The sequence below is a fragment of the Triticum dicoccoides genome, chromosome 5B (assembly GCF_002162155.2).
Source record: "Triticum dicoccoides isolate Atlit2015 ecotype Zavitan chromosome 5B, WEW_v2.0, whole genome shotgun sequence".
In the NCBI taxonomy this organism is placed as follows: domain Eukaryota; kingdom Viridiplantae; phylum Streptophyta; class Magnoliopsida; order Poales; family Poaceae; genus Triticum; species Triticum dicoccoides.
Window position 1 is genome coordinate 257,627,216 of NC_041389.1, and position 16,501 is coordinate 257,643,716.

General features: G+C 43.4%; 1 protein-coding gene across 1 annotated transcript; it reads right to left on the reverse strand.

The window, feature by feature from the left end:
• Positions 1–12,014: 12,014 nt before the first annotated feature.
• LOC119308292 (peptidyl-prolyl cis-trans isomerase FKBP42-like) lies at positions 12,015–16,268 on the reverse strand. The gene is made up of 7 exons (XM_037584396.1): positions 16,105–16,268; positions 15,281–15,460; positions 14,521–14,610; positions 13,979–14,163; positions 13,628–13,750; positions 13,385–13,537; positions 12,015–12,673 (listed from the first exon to the last, which is right to left on the reverse strand). Exons 1-7 carry the CDS (start codon positions 16,157–16,159, stop codon positions 12,347–12,349), a joined length of 1,113 nt encoding a protein of 370 aa, XP_037440293.1. The 5' UTR covers positions 16,160–16,268; the 3' UTR covers positions 12,015–12,346.
• Between the last annotated feature and the right edge of the window lie 233 nt (positions 16,269–16,501).

Sequence of the window (16,501 nt, forward strand, 5' to 3'; positions counted from 1 at the left end):
GATCATTTCATAATTATGTTTTAAATACAAATAGTTATAGTCATATTGATTTAGTGTGTAAAATTTGGCATAAAAATATGTCAGAAGACCATAAAAATTACATTTTATGTACATTTTACACTATGTTTTTACGTTTGAAATTTGCGTAACATAAAATATTTTTTACGGTGATTATATATTTTCTTACGTTCTTCTTTTATGTCTGAAATAAGACAAAATTTACGGACCATAAAATTACGATGCATTCATGTTAAAATAGAGGGGGTGAAGAATAACTATTCCTCACCCAGGATGACGAATAGCGCGACTCTATATATATATATATATATATGTGTGTGTGTGTGTGTGTGTGTGTGTGTGTGTGTGTGTGTGTGTTTGTGTGTGTGTTCCTATTTTGTATGCATACTTAACCGTCAAATGATGCAATATATATCGCCTTAGTTATATACATTGAATCACATTTCCTTCGTTCCTGCTCTCAGAAAAAAAGGAAAAGAAAAGAAAAGAAAAAGAAGAATAGAAAAGAAAGAGAAAATAAAGGAAAAGAAATAGAAGAAACAAACAGGAAAACTGATATAGCTAGTGGTGATAGCAGTAGCGCCTTTCTGGAAAAGCGCTATAGTTATGTTATATAGCACTAGCGTTTTCTGGGTAAAACGCGCTATAGCTACGGGTGATAGCAGTAGCGTTGTTGGGTAAAAAGCGCTATAGCTAACTTAGCTCGTTTTGAGGCAACGCGCTACTGCTATCTTGACTTAACCCCCCCCCCTTCCCCGGGCTTCCCGCCTCTGCTTCTTCCCCTAAATCCCCACCCTCTCTTCTTCCCCCTCGCTGCCGATGGAGCACGTGCCCTCGCCGCGCCCCTGCCTCGAGCATCGGAGCCGTGCCCTTGCCCTCGACCTCGTCGGAGACGTCGTCTCTCCCAACCCCGCCTCGCCTCGGTGCCGCACGTCTCCCTCACCCTCGCCGGAGTCGCCGTCTTCCCCGACCCCGCCTCGCATCGGTGTCTCGCCGTCTACCTCGCCCTCGCCCAAGCCGGACTCGCTTTCTCTCCCGACCCCATCTCTCTCTCTGCCCTCTGTAAACCCTCTCCCCTCCCCTCTTCTCTGCTCTCTCTCTCTCTCGCTGCTCTCTGTCTCTCTCTGTTAGTATGAACCCTAACTATTTAGTGCTAGTTAGTATGAATTAGTATGAAGAACCCTAGGCTTTTTTAGTGGTAGTTAGTTAATTAGAATTAGTATGAACCCTAGTTAATTACATAGTATGAACTCTAGTTAAAAAAACTAAGACAAATTAGTGGCTATTTTTTAGTGGTAGTTAGTATGAACCCTAGGTTTCAAACTTTTGCTATTTTTTGGTAAAGCAATTGTTGCTATTTAAAAAACCCAAAATTAGTATGATCCCTAGAGTTAATTAGTTGGTATGAACCCTAGTAAAAAAACAGAAATAGTATGGGTTAAATGAATTCTAAGTATTTAGGTGTTTTAGGTGTAGTTAACAGAATTCTAGGTATTTAAATTTTTTAGTTAACGCAATTGTTGCTATTTAAATATAAAATAGAATTGATTAACCCTAGGTGAATTAGTATTTACCCTAGGACAGATTAGGTAGTATGAACCTAGTTAATTAGTAGGAAATTAACTAGGTTTTCAAATTAGGACAGAAATTTAGCTAGGGTTTAAGTTAGGATATAAATTTAGGTAGGCTGAATTTAGTTTCAAGTTCTATATTTTTCTTGCTGTTATATGCAAATTTGAAGTGCTCATTTGATATGTGGACATGTGATTTGGACATGTGTTGTTTGGGATTTGGACATGTGGTATTTGGAAAATGATGGTTATGTGCAGGGTAAATGATTCGAGTGGCCTATGTTTTGTCGGAATGTTGATTCATTTCCGTTCTGGCGAATTTCAGGCGCTCGATATGTCCAGTTTTTAGCAAAGGTCATGCCAAAAATTCCCGTGAATTTTGGCATGACTTGTGCTAGAAAGTAGGCATATCAGGTGCCGAGATTTGCTACGACGGGAATGAAATGGCATTCCGGCAAACTATAGACCTTTTTTTATGTCATTTCTCATTTTATTATAGTTTTACAATTAAACGAGACTTAATCATAGGAAACATGTAGAGCAACGAAGAAACCGGGCCTTCTGACCAAGATGCAGATGAGATGGATTATGAGGGTGAACAACAGTACCTCGACTTTTTGTCTGCTAAGCACAGTCAAGGTTTGCAGGGCGGCCTCGATGATGGTACAGACGCCGACATCGACACCGACGGCGCCGGCACCGATGGCGGTGCCGAGACCGGCGGGGAAAGGTATCGGCGCCAAAGTCTCTACCAAAAAGAAGAACCAGAGGATACGAAAACCTAACAAACTCGCATCGGACGACTAGTGATCACAAAGATGGCCCCTGGAAAGTTTGAGCCATTACAGCCAGAAGAACCTCGCAAGTGCTATGGGCACCAAGTAGGATGCATCCTACAGGAATGCGCGAGCATCAATGACGATGACTTAAGGAGTAAAGAACATTTGGGGCAGTTGCTCCTCACAAGTTTGAACAAGAGATGCAAGTTCCCCGGTCGGGATGATAGCATACAACAACCGTGGGATGATCCGAAGATGGAAAAGTTTAACAATCACGCCATGGGCATGTTCAGCAATGATTTGGCCTCCTGGATTGGGAGGGTGAAATGAGCTATTGAGGCTGAGGTACCCCTGTCCAAGATTCTGGAGGAAAATCCGACACTTATGGAAGAGGAGTTCCAAAAGTTCAAGGACACTTGCCCTACCGAGGCAGCCAAGGCTAAGGCTGCGAAATTCAAGAGCCTTCAGCAAAGGAACACGGGGAAGCACCTCCTCGGAAGCCGTGGCTACCTTGGAAAAAGTCCCATATGGGATAAGGAGGACGCTGAACATGAAGCCGCGGGTCTCCCAGACCCCTTCGCGAAGTTCACCAACCCCTTGGAGCGTGACTTCATCAGGGCCCGCTACAAGTGGGACAAGGAAAATAAGGGTTTTTCACGGACCTGATCACGAGGAAATTGATTGGATTACTGGTAATTATTCTTTTACCACCTTACATTTAGTTTCTGATCAAGTCGACTACACATTTGTAAACGGTTCACATTCCTTCTGCAGGAGAAGCATCACCAGCTTGCAACCGAAAGCCAGTCTTCGTCGATGAGGCCCAAGTGGGACACCCCACTCAATCGGGCCTTGAACGAACTTAAGGGACTCCCTTTGGACCAGCGACCGCAATATGGACGTGTGCACGACACCGGAGACGGTGCCACGTGGAAGGTCTTTTACAACAAGGGCCCGGAGCCCAAGAAGCAGAAAAAGAAGTTTAGTCAGCGGACATCGACGAGAAGGTGAAGCTTGCGTTCGAGAAAAAAACAGCAGAGGATGTGAAAAAAGAAGTTGAGGAGAAAAATGAGTTGCTACAGCAAGCAATCGCTGCAGTTGTAGAAGACTGCAAAAATGATTTTGCTACTAACTTGATCCCTACTATCATCAACTGGACGAAGGAAAATCCAGACAAGACGGTAGATGATTTCCCCATGCCCAATTTCGTTGGGAGCAACTCGGTGAACAACACCACCGCACCATCACCTGCTCACGCAACCGCGCCTGCTCCCGCACCTGCACCCGCACCGGCATCCGCTCATAGCAGCCTGTCCTCAGTCCCTGGCGCGCTAGGCGGGCCTTCGTCTTTGGCTGAGCTTGACACCCTCACGGTAATTACATTTCGCACCAACATATATCTAGAATATTTCATTTTCGTTGCCTTTCGGATGTTTTACACCGTGGACATGTGTTTGCAGGCCAACTAAACCCCGTGCATCACACTCTACTTGATCAAAGGCCGGAAGGTGGACGTGGGAAAGGCGGTGATAATGAAGCCCTTGGAACTCACGTTCCACGGCCAACCGATGATCGTGGCACTTCAAGGTTAACTTGTAAAGTGTGAAATCGGGGCACGAGGATTTGCCTCCTCCAGTACGGCTAGGGGGAGAGGACGATGAGACCCCGCTGCGGCTTGGAAACTGCAAGGGTTGGGTGCTGCTATGGCCGAAGAATCTACTTTATCTGGAGCAGGCCGAGAGCACACCAATAACCACACATCAACAAGCTGTTATGAACACCACCACCCCGCCTATGGAATTACCAGCGCCTGTAGTGCCGGGAGAGAGCGGCAGACGATGTGATGAAGGGGGTCCAATAGTGGCTGATGTAATCGCCCCCGTAGAAGAAAGAATGGATGATGAGATGGACGAGGACCCTCTTCGGTTCCTCAATACAAGCGCCTATGACTGTGACTTAGATATGATGAGTCAGCCATATGAAGACTCGGGCTATCAGCATGCTGATGAGGATATGGATGATCTGCCTGGGCAGGAACGTCCTAGCAGGGATTGAAGAAGTCTCTCTTCATGCAATTCTCACAGGACACGTCTGAAGATGCCGCCTCAACATAGGCTCAACTAGCCGAGGGTCGTACAGTGCTTAGCCTGACAACACTGGAGCAGGGGTTAAGCAAGGGTCTGGAAGGTCAGCCCAAGAAAAAGGAGAGGAAGAGAGCGAGGAAGAGAGGCTCTGCTGCCTACAAACAAGCCAGAGCACATATCAGCCAAACGGCGGATTTTGAAGAGTGTGTACTTGTCAAAGGTGCAGCCATGTTCCATGTCATGGGCGAGCTGATGCTACCGCCAAAACCGCTAGAGGCAATATCAGGGGATCTCAGGAGACTGCACGACCATGTGTTGTCGATTGAGAAAAGCCTACTAGCCTCGAAGGATCCAGGATATCTGACATACGTGGCTCGTGTGCCTAAGGGGAAGTGCTACGTCGACACACGGCCCGCGGAGGTGTTCTTCCTGCAGTTTGAGCATATCTTCGAGATTTTTATGACAAGGTAGCTCGATTGTACAATCGTCCACCTTTTTGTGCTACATATGAGCTCCGTCATGAAGAGAGAAGAAGTCTCATAAATCTGTGTGGCGGATCCATAATACATGCATGAGTCCTTCTTGAGTCTCGACGACTTTGAGCGTAAAACTGCTAGGGAGTACCTCAAAAACTTCATGGTACAGAATAAGGACCAGGAAATTGTCCTCCCACCTTATCATCAAAAGTAAGTCAGTGTCGGATAACCCTTTCGTATATTTCAATCATTCCTTCTCGCTCATATGGAGAATAATTTGAGGTGTTTTTTTTTGCAGCGACGGGCGCGCTGTCCTTATCGTTCTTTACCCGTGAGTCTCCCACGCCATGTATTTCGATCCTACCAGAAACTACGAGATGAAGGACTACACCCACGTAATGAATATTCTAGATGATGCTCTCCAAGGCTTCAGCTTGAGGGGTGGCCACCTGCAGATCAGGAGACAAAGGAACAAGAAGACGGGTTTCTCGCATAAAACTAACTTCTGTTGCATCCATGTCCCAAAACCAAGCAAGAACGATGGATTCTACCTCCTCCATCTCATGATGGAGTTCAGAAGGGATCACCAAAAGCTTCGCATGACAAACAGAAACGATTATCATATCCGCAAGTGGGTAAAATCTCATGGAGAAGCGGATTTTAAACTTAGAGATGACTTCTTTCGCATCCAGAGGGACATTGCGACGATCATCATGAAAGAAGTCGTCGAAGAGAAGGGGATGTTCCACCACGGCCCTATATCGCGAGTTGACGTCCGAACTCGCATAGGCATGCAACATCAGGACCTCACGCCGTTCAAAAAGCTAGGGTGCATCCTTGATAATATGGAAGGATGGAACTTCTAGTGATTTATGATGCCGATGATGATGATATGTGTTAGTTGAACTTGTATAGTTTCTGTAGCGATGAAACTTTGTGATGTCCACGGTCCCTGCCGAACTTGTGTAAAGCTACTCTGTTAGTTTGGGTACGATGACTTGCGTACCTTTAGTTAATTAGTTTGCGTACGATGAAACCGCGTTGACTATTTGTAAGTTTACTATATGTTGCATCTAATTGCTAACCCTTTCTTTTTCGCGTTGCTCAAATATATTTTGTTGCATATGATTGCACATTCTCTTGATGAAGATGCATCTCTAACAGGTAGCTAGACTCTTGATGGCGAAGAAGCAGTGCTATGTCGTGTACAAAGGAAAGGTTCCGGAAGTGTACGACGAGTGGTCTGAGTGTCAGGCGCAAGTGGAGGGGGTCTCGAGCGCCAGCCATAAAGGCTTCAAAAGCATAAGATAGTTACTTGAGGTTCATGCTAGTGCGAGAGAGGACTCATAACTGCCGCCTCATGTACTGCATAGTTCTGCTCTCACTCATAGTGATAGCTCTTCTTGCGTTTATCATTGTTTAGATGGATGACGATGTTGCTGCTAACTTGTATCGCTATTTTCGAGATGATGACGAGAGACCACTTTGTGTTGGATGATGATTATGATGATGACATGATTTGATGAGACTATTTGTATGTATATGCTATGATTACATTTGTATGTGTATGATATACTAAGGGTTATTGTATTAAGTTTGTTCAGATATAAAACAAATCTGTAGGAAAAAAACTAATAAAACTAGCAGTAGAGCAGCAACGCGCTCCTACCAATAGCGCGGTTTAGGTAAAAGCGTTGCAGCTATTAACAGTAGCGCGCTGCTCCCAAGCTCGCTACTGCTACCCATATATAGCAATAGCGTGGGCCTACCCGAGCTGCTGCTATAGGTTAGCTGTAGCGCCGTATCAGTAGCGCGGTCACCCGCGCTACTGATACAACAAATACCCTCGCTACTGCTAGGCTTATCCCTAGTAGTGTGGGCACATGGCAACATTAGAAGGTTTGTTTTTTGAAAAATATGGCAAATTTAAAAATTTCTCCATGTGTACAATAAAAGAGTATGCTCCCGTAATTCCATATTAAACTTGAATGCCTAAAAAACATTTTGCCTTGATGTGGTAAAACTAAAGGTTTTCAACATTTCAAAGCATTTTCAAATATTGCCATGCTCTAGAGAACAGATTTCCCCCTAAATTTGCAATGCGATCAGTCCAATCATTTTTACACAAAAAATACCGTGTCTTATTTTCATAATTTGCCATGTAACTATTACAAAATTTCTAAATTTTGCCATGATGTAGGAGACAAAAACAAAATCTAAATTTGCCATGTGATCAGTCTAAAACAATTTCCCTCAACAGCCTCCTCCTCTCCTTACCTCTCTCTCTTTCCACGCCACGTCGAGCTCGCCCGATGGCGCTGCGGCAACCCATCTCACATGTGTGCCGCCTCCACCGCCCGACCTTGCTTCTATCGTCTCCTGCACAGCCACCTTTTTTTTGCAATGATGCTGCACAGCCACCTGCAGCACCGCCGCGGATCGCTCCAGCGAGGAGTTGCATGGACGTGTCCTCCTTTGGCTCGAGCTCCCCGCGGGAGCCACCCCTGAGAGGCTGGGGGTGGATCGCCATCGCGACGACCTCCGCTGGAGCCGCGCCACTGTCACCTCTCGCCGCACGCGTCGACACAAGTAGCCCAGCCGCGATCGCCGGCGAGGAGTACCGTGGTCACGTCCTCCTCCGGCTGGAGCTCAAAAAATATGTTTGTCATGGTCCAAAAATATGTTTATCATCAAAAAATTATAACGTGTAGAAACTAATTTTACATAGAGAAATTCAAAAGAAAATCTAAAATTGCCATGTGACAAAGTAGAAATATTTCCAAAATACCATAAAATTGGCATGCTACTACCATGGTCTAATTAAAAAAAAATCAGTGGTCTAACTAAATAAAATTGTCATGGTTAGAATAATAAGATCACCATGCTACCTATAATAAAACTACCATGGTCTAATTAATAAATTTTCCATGTTCTAATTAAAAAATAAAATGCTAAAAACTCAACTTTATATTTTTTAGGCATGACAAATTGAACGTTTTTCATGGCAATTTATATTGACGTGAGGATGGTAAATTTAATTTGCAAGCAAGGCAATTTTCTAGTAAAAAAATGAACTGAGGTAGATTTGCATGCTCGCGAAGTAAATGTGTCATCTTCGGCGAACATATTTTGTCATAAATTGATTTGTCGTGCCTAAAACCCCGACGTTCACTAGATATTTGAGTCCTTTAAAATTGACATGGTATGAATAATTAAACTTCTCATGATACCTATAATAAACTACAATGATGTAATTGATAAATTTTTCATGGTCTAAATATTAAAAATGTCATGCTACCTATAATAATTATTGCACATGACAATTTTTGGGAATTTGTTTACTAACAAACACATGACAACTTTTGAGAATTTGTAAAGGGTGCATGTGTAGGATCGAAAGGAGTGTCTAGGGGGGGTGACTAGACAACTAGCAAGAGATAATGATCAATTTTAACAAGTTTAACACTTATGAAATATTTGGCACAAGCTAGAATAGTACAAACACACCCTACACATGCATATCTAGAGCATAGGCAGCAGAATGTAAAGAAATGCACGTGTAGGAGTAGAGTCTAGGAGATTCGCAAATGCAATGTTGACACTGAAGATTTTTGACTCGTGGTTCTGATAGGTGGTGCTATGAGGCTTCAATCTCAAGGATTCAAGATGATAAGGATTATGGTTGCGGATTTCACAGAGGAATCAAGTCACAAAGGGCTCACACCCACGAAGGGTCCACGAGGAAGCAACATTGCCTATCCTACCATGGCTTGTGCTCACGAGGGGCTGGCCTCACTCGGTAGATCTTCACAAAGTAGGCGATCTCCAAGCCCTCACAAACTTCTTGCTTTCTCCACAAGATTTGAAGACTCCCAAACACACCTAGCCAATCCAGAAGGCACCACCCTCCAAAAGGTAATATATTGTCTTGTTGATGATGAACTCCTTACTCTTGTGCTTCAAAAGATAATATCCTCAACACACAAACACTCTCTCACATGCCTTTTGTTAGGAGAGATTTGGATGGAAAAGCAATGAGGTGACTAGAAATCAAATGATCAATGGTTGGAATAGAATCCCTATGAAATCATCACAAGGAGTGGGAGCTCTCTGTCAGAAAAATGGATATGAGTGGTGTTTGCATCAACAGACACTGGTGGAGTGGGTGCGGGTATTGTTGGGAAACATAGTAGAAAACAAAAAAGTCGACCTACGATCAAGATCTCGTATCACTATCAAGATGCGTTAAAGGTTTAGATCGGATCTTTACTAACTTCGAGTTGCAACGGAAGAAGAGTTGGTGTAGACCGTTTATGAAGTTCATCGAACCGCTCATGAACGATCCCTCAAACCAAAGACCGAAAGCACGACCTCTCTATGGATTGCACGTGTTTGGGCTTCATGATCTGGCAATGCTTCATCATCCAAAGCTTGACGTCGCCATAGCATTAGAAGAGGGAGAAGAGAACCTCACGGGGCTTCTCTATTAATTATGTGGATTAGAAAAAAAACTAGAACTAGCTCTAATCTAGATCAAGTCTAAATTAGAAACTGGAACAAGAGATAACTAGAGGAGGCACCAAAAAATAGAACTTGTTTGTCTCAAGAGGGCCAGATCCTCTAGTATATATAGGTGGAGGGAGAGGGAGGGGCGCCTCCTTGGGGGGAGGACTCCCCCTTGTGTATGCCCTAGGGGGAGGAGTCCTCCTCCAACCCATATTCGCCCCCCAAGCTTGTCCAACAAGCTAAGGGGGTGTCCCACTCTAATAGATAGTAAAAAAAAAACCTCCCATAATAGGCCTTATTGATATTTTCTTTAGTTTGTTGACTCTAAATAAATATTAGGGACTCCTAGATAATTATCTAAGCCCTCTATTGTTTATATTAGGTCCCCCAAAACAATTTTCACCTATATATCATTTCCTAGTATTACCCAGTACTCCCTAAAACACTTCCGATAACCTCAAAACGCTTCCGCTTTCTCCTGAAACTATTTCTTTATTCCTGAAACTATTCCAAGAATATTTTCTCATATTCCTCACTCCGCTAAAACTCAAAAGATTGTAATTCCTTTAAGTGTGTGCCCCTGTAGGTTCGGTGAAATATATGCATGAACAAAACTTCCTTCCGTTCAATGATCAACAGCGGAATCGTGGACATCCATGATAACCCCTATATCCACACGAATGATACTCGAATAAACCTTTGGTCATCATATGCTATTCCCTTTGCTTCATGATACGTTGCAAAACCCGAGGTGAGATATGTCGGTATTCCGTGAGTCATACACATGCTCATGATACCGGTCTCCTTGTTATAGGCTTTGTTATTTTTCCTCGTTATGTTCCGGCATCCCTGTGAGCTAGTCACATGTGTATGCATGGACGATGATGTATGCGGTCACACCGAGAGGGCCTTAAGAATATATCCCCATCATCGGAGCAGTAGATCCCACTCTTGAGCTATCTAGACCCTTGTCACACTTACTGGTAAACCTGTAAGTGGTCGTTATGATCACCGTGTTACAGATGACATTGGAGCAACCCCAAAGTGTATCGTCCAGTATGAAGTGACTCGATGCTCTCATGGTCTAAGGAATACATTAACTCTCTTTCATATTACAATAGACTTGCGACAATAACATCTCTAAGTATAACAAATAACTTTGATCAATTCAATATGATTGTTCTTTTAACATCATACTTTCAATGTTGTCGGCATCCTCGTTGTGGTTTCAGCATGGCCAAGTTAGGGATTTGTTTCTTTGAAAAGATGGCAATTTTAGGATTGTGCCATGGGCTCATGGCAAAAGTTAAGGATTTAGTTCGGTAAAAAATATGGCAAGTTTTTTAGAAAAAATTGTAAGTGGGCACATCGCAAATTTAGGAGATTTGATCTCTAACGAAGATGGCAAATGTAGCTAATTGCATTGGGCACATGGCAACATTAGAAGATTTGTTGTTTGAAAAATATGGCAAATTTAAGAATTTCTCCATGTGTACAATAAAAGAGTATGCTCCCGTAATTCCATATTAAACTTGAATGCCTAAAAAACATTTTGCCATGATGTGGTAAAACTAAAGGTTTTCTACATTTCAAAGCATTTTCAAATATTGCCATGCTCTAGAGAACAGATTTCCCCCTAAATTTGCAATGCTATCAGTCCAATCATTTTTACACAAAAAATACCATGTCTTATTTTCATAATTTTGCCATGTAACTATTACAAAAATTCTAAATTTTGCCATGATGTAGGAGACAATAAAAAATATCTAAATTTGCCATATGATCAGTCTAAAACAATTTCCCTCAACAGCCTCCTCCTCTCCTTACCTCTCTCTCTTTCCACGCCACGTCGAGCTCGCCCGATGGCGCTGCGGCAACCCATCTCACATGTGTGCCGCCTCCACCGCCCGACCTTGCTTCTATCGTCTCCTGCACAGCCACCTTTTTTTTGCAATGGTCCTGCACAGCCACCTGCAGCACCGCCGCGGCTCGCCTCTCTCCAGCGAAGAGATGCATGGACCGCCCGACCTTGCCTTTATCGTCTCCTGCACAACCACCTGCAGCACCGCCGCGGATCGCCTCTCTCCAGCGAGGAGATGCATGGACGTGTCCGCCTTTGGCTCGAGCTCCCCGCGGGAGCCACCACTGAGAGGCTGGGGGTGGAGCGCCATCGCGATGGCCTCCGCTGGAGCCGCGCCACCGTTGCCTCTCGCCGCGCACGCCGACACAAGTAGCCCAGCCGCGATCGCCGGCGAGGAGTACCGTGGTCACGTCCTCCTCCGGCTGGAGCTCCTCCTCGTGGTCGCGAATGGATGAGGAATAGAGTGGACAGCGGCTGGGCGCGTCCATTTCATCTGGGAGCGTTCGCACACAGTCGAATCCAGAGCAAAGTTTATTTTCCTGACGTGGCGAGCATGCATCAAGATTGGTGCGCTCAATCTAACGGTCTTAAGAGTCGTTCGCTGGGAGGAGCCAGAAATCTGACGTTCGCTACATATCATCTGCCCAAGATATACCGAGGGAGTTGAGACTTTTTTTAGGGGAGGGAGTCGAGTGTTTACACCGTGTAATCAAGCAGGCTCACCAGAATAATGTGCTTGCAAACACTATACTAGTAATACAACACGAGATATTCTAGATCTTAGGCCCTGAACACTCTGCCTTCCCAGTGAATCACTGTTATCCAAGTGGAAGGAAGGACATTCTGAAACTGAAACTGCAGTTCCAATCTTCATAAACACAAAGAGACCATCCCCTCCAGTCCAAAGTGCGCGGCAAAACTCCATACCAAAACAATTGTACTCAAGTATATATAGAGGAAGGTTGTCTCTTGACCACAAGCTATAGATGTATCATCAGGTTTTCCCTTGTCGTGTCGGTATGCCGCCAGCAGCACTTGCATCAGAGCCATCCTAGTCATTCTTGCGCGTGAACATCCTGGCAAGATAACGGAGCAGTGACACCAGCCACTGCCAGAAGAGGACGGCGAAATTTTTGGCCTTGGGTTTGGGCTGAGGCCTCGGCCCAAACAGACCTTTGTATAGCTCCCTCTGCTTCTGGTACATCGCTTTATCTTGTTCCGCCAGCGACCGAAGCTCCCGCATGATCTCCTTGTCTTCCGGGGAGTGTTTCTTGGCTTTCAGAAAGTCCTCCCTCGCTGATTCTGTCTGGCCGAGCTCGGCTCTAGCTTTTCCACGTCTGAACAGTGCTTTCACGTTGGTTTCGTCCTCTGACAGCACCTGCAAAATAGTATTATGCAATGATAGATCATCTAAACAGTAACTGGTCGAGTCTTTCCACAAAAATAAGGGGCAAAATTGCAGTACAACACGAGATTATTCAGTCGGCCAATATCAAGGCATACCAACTTTGTGATGATTTAAATTAAAGTTTGGAGCAAAAACATAAGCAGCCCAGCCAAACTATTTTAAATTCTAAAATACCATCACAGACTGATACTTATAATGCAAGGAGAGCATTCTACCCTTATTTGGTCCATAAATGCTTGCATATAATAACTATAAATCATTCACACAAAAATAATATAAATATAATAACTATAAAAAAGAATTGAACCCTTGGGGGGACAAACCCTAAGGAATTGTACTTTTTACGACGAGAAAAGGCCCCAAACACCGTCCCACACCTGCTACAGCGGCGCAATGGTCAACCCTTACACACACAGGGAACACAAAGCAGGGGCCCTTTTTTGTGAGAACCAGGGTTCAAGCCCTGGTCACTAGCCCCATACTCGGAGGTCTGACTGCCGTGCTAGACGCATGTTCTCGCATATCACAAGTATAGTCTAGTGTTTTTAAAAATTTGAATATCAAACCAAATATCTACTTTATGCAAAGCTATACAGAAATCCAAACTAGAGGACCTCATGTGATGTAAGCGATGAGTGAAAGAGTGAAGTTCATGAAATAATATAGAACTGATGAACTTACAATGCTACACTGTGCGATAGCTTCGTCAAATCTCTTTTGTTTGATCAGGCAAGCAGCCATGTTGAGATGGCACGGGTTTTTCACAGCCAAAGCCATATCTCTGTACTTCCCAAACAACTGAAACATGAAATCATCTCCCATATACGCAACAGCCTGGAAAAGAGAAAGCAGTAGAACACCATCAGCTCGAGCATCTCAAAAAATAAAAATATTGAAAATTTCCAAGTAAAGCAGATCACGAACCATCTCGTATTGCTGCATAGCCTCCTCAAATTTCTTCTCTTTAAAGTAATCGTTGCCCTCAAGCTTCCTCCTATCCGCTGCTTCAATCCTCTCTTCTACCGTCATGTCACTACGGGCTTTTCCCTGATTTATTCAGACATGTTGCCATGATTATGAGTTTTTCTTAGAAAAATCCAGTGTCTGAGAAAGGGTAATTAAAATTGTAATAAGCTATTCAGGCATCTCAGTCTACTACCAAAAGTATCAAAGCAACCGATTAGTGTTCTACATTCAAAAAATTGGCTCTATTTCTTTATTAAGCCATTCTTTGGTTGGAGTGGTGATGGGGCAGGTGAGGGTGTTTGCCATTACCTCTTTAGCATCATCAAAACCAATGAGTTCAACTTCATATATAAGGTCTGCTGATGGAGGGACATTCGGGAATGAAAAGCTTCCTTCTTTCCCATAGCCTAGCTCCCAGCTAACATGCAACAGTGCACGTTCCCCACTTTTCATGTGACCAACACCAATACCCAAACCGGACATTTGCTTTTTCTCTGTAGATGAAAACAGAATACTTCAAAATTACTACACAGGCAATTGCCTTTGATAGTTATTTGATACACTCAGCTAGCAAGTGATTTTATAGAAGTAATGCGAATACAAACTCTTCAAATTTTGTTAGAATAGCAAGGGAAGGTGTGACTAGTAACCAACTGGTGGACTAACAATAAATTAACTACTTTAATAACCTTCCCTCTTAAAATCAACCTCATACCACTCGAAAACCAGAATATTACCAAAATAAGTCTGAATCTGAATCTTACAGCCCTGCACCGGATTGAAATTATAAATGAAATGTATGCAGCAGAGACAAACTGAGGATAAAATAAGTGAAATAAATGTATTTGTACCTTTTCCGATGACAATTTCAACTGGATGCTGTTCTTGCCAGGTATCCTCAAATTTATGCATAGAGCTTTGTACCCATGCTCTGTAATGCACTGTAAATCAAGGTTGGAAACAACCATTATATCACAGTTATCTCCTTCAAACCATCAAATAAATATCTAAATAAATACATCCTCTGAAACTTAGACAGGACAGCATACTGATAAATTAAAGTAAGATCCACTTCAATCAAGATCCTGAACAGACAAATATATTAATGTCCTTTACAGAAGCAGCCTACATATGCATAACAAAAGAGCAAAGCTGAAATATGAGAGGAAAAAAGTAAATCGATGTCATTACCCACTTAAAGGGGGGGAAGGATAAACAAAAGGGGCATTACTTTTCAATGTCAAATACAAGTAAGGCAGGAAATGGTGATGAATAAAACATGACACATGCAGTACAGAGTTACAGAGATTATGCCCTCGTAACCAGTTATATGAATTAAAACAGTAGATGGGGTGAGTGCCATCTCATGGTCATCAATCAGGATTACCGAATATTTGAAGTTTGAAATGTATTTCCTTCAAAAAAAAAGCTTGGAATACTTTTCTAGGCTATCAGGATACGTGATAACAACCTTCTGGCATGGTACCAGTGAACATGTTAATTAAGTGAATTATAATATACGAGAAAGACTAGAGCGGGTTGTATAGATTGGTACCATAATTCTAGAAATCAACGACATAACCAAGACTCAAATATTTGTGTCATACTTACCAAAGCACGTAGAAAATTTTGAGGGTATCTTCCCATGGCCTTCTTTAATGACTTGCTTCTTAACTTTATCATGGAGAACTTCCATATCAGTTGTTACGACAGGTGGGGCACTGCCATCTTGGGGGAGTTCAGTACGCGCAAAAGAAGCATCCTCTACTGTTATCTCATCATCACTAGAACCTAAAATTATCAGAACATAAATCAGCATCAATGGGCAAAAGGCAGTGAGGTTTTAGAACTTATTCGCCATCTTGGCACAGATTTGCATATTTTGTAGCATCTCGTATTGTTACTTTGTGGTATCAAGTAACATTACGTAGTCCTGTTAAGTGTGAAGCACAAGCGTCAGAAATTAACATATGTAATCTTAGCATTGAGTTGTGCTACAAGCCCCTACTGAAACTAATTCCATTGCCTTCACATAGGGCAATCAGATTCAGAAAAAAGAAATGTGCTACAGTGCTAGTATTACATTTCAACTTCTTTTGCGCACTGATTAAAGAAGGCGAGCAGAACATTAACCTGCAGTGTGTGCAATAAACACTACTAATTAACTTCACTGCTCCAGCAACATACAAAGCGATTTGGATCATATATCCTTAGATTGCCTTTAGATCGAATACAGCGTGACTAGTTGCTATCTTTTTTTTTCAAAACGAAAAAAAATCGGCACAGAAATTCCGCACCAAATTTGCAAGAGAAAAGGTGCTCTCGTTGAATTGAAAGCTTAACATGACCTAGATTCAGAGCCCGCAGCACGAACAAAAAGGAAGTGAGAATTTCGCTAGGCGGCAGTCCCGCAGAGCTGGAAGAGGCTCACTCACCAGCGGTGAGATCAGAAGCGGGGGCGGGGGCTATTGGCGCGGCATCTTCGGGCATGGCGGCAATCGCTGCAGGCGGGCAGACGCGCCGGGCGTGGTTGGTTGGGAGGCGGAGGAGTCGAGGAGATCAGGAGAGCAGAGCAGATGGTCACTTCCTCGACTTGCAATCTGTGAAGTAGGGGTGTTTAATTCGGCTTTTTCTTTCAGGTCCGGTCAACGATTTTGGGTTTTGGAAAATTTCGGTTCGGTCTATTTTCAGGTAGGGCACCCTCAAAACGCAAGTAAACGTTTGGACCGATGGTCCGGACAATGTAAATAATCCAATGCGATGCCTCATCGGTCTACGGGCACGTCCGCTTGTCTGACGGCAAACAGGATGCAAGTCATACGTATGCGCCTA

What these genes read in the sequence shown, in the direction of transcription:
- LOC119308292 (XM_037584396.1), bottom strand. Translation starts at nt 16,159, where the DNA reads ATGCCCGAAGATGCCGCGCCAATAGCCCCCGCCCCCGCTTCTGATCTC. An exon ending in TGAAATTGTCATCGGAAAAG is followed by an intron (nt 14,164 to 14,520) that starts GTACAAATACAT and finishes TTTCATCTACAG; the next exon opens with AGAAAAAGCAAATGTCCGGT. An exon ending in CTATGCAGCAATACGAGATG is followed by an intron (nt 13,538 to 13,627) that starts GTTCGTGATCTG and finishes TCTCTTTTCCAG; the next exon opens with GCTGTTGCGTATATGGGAGA.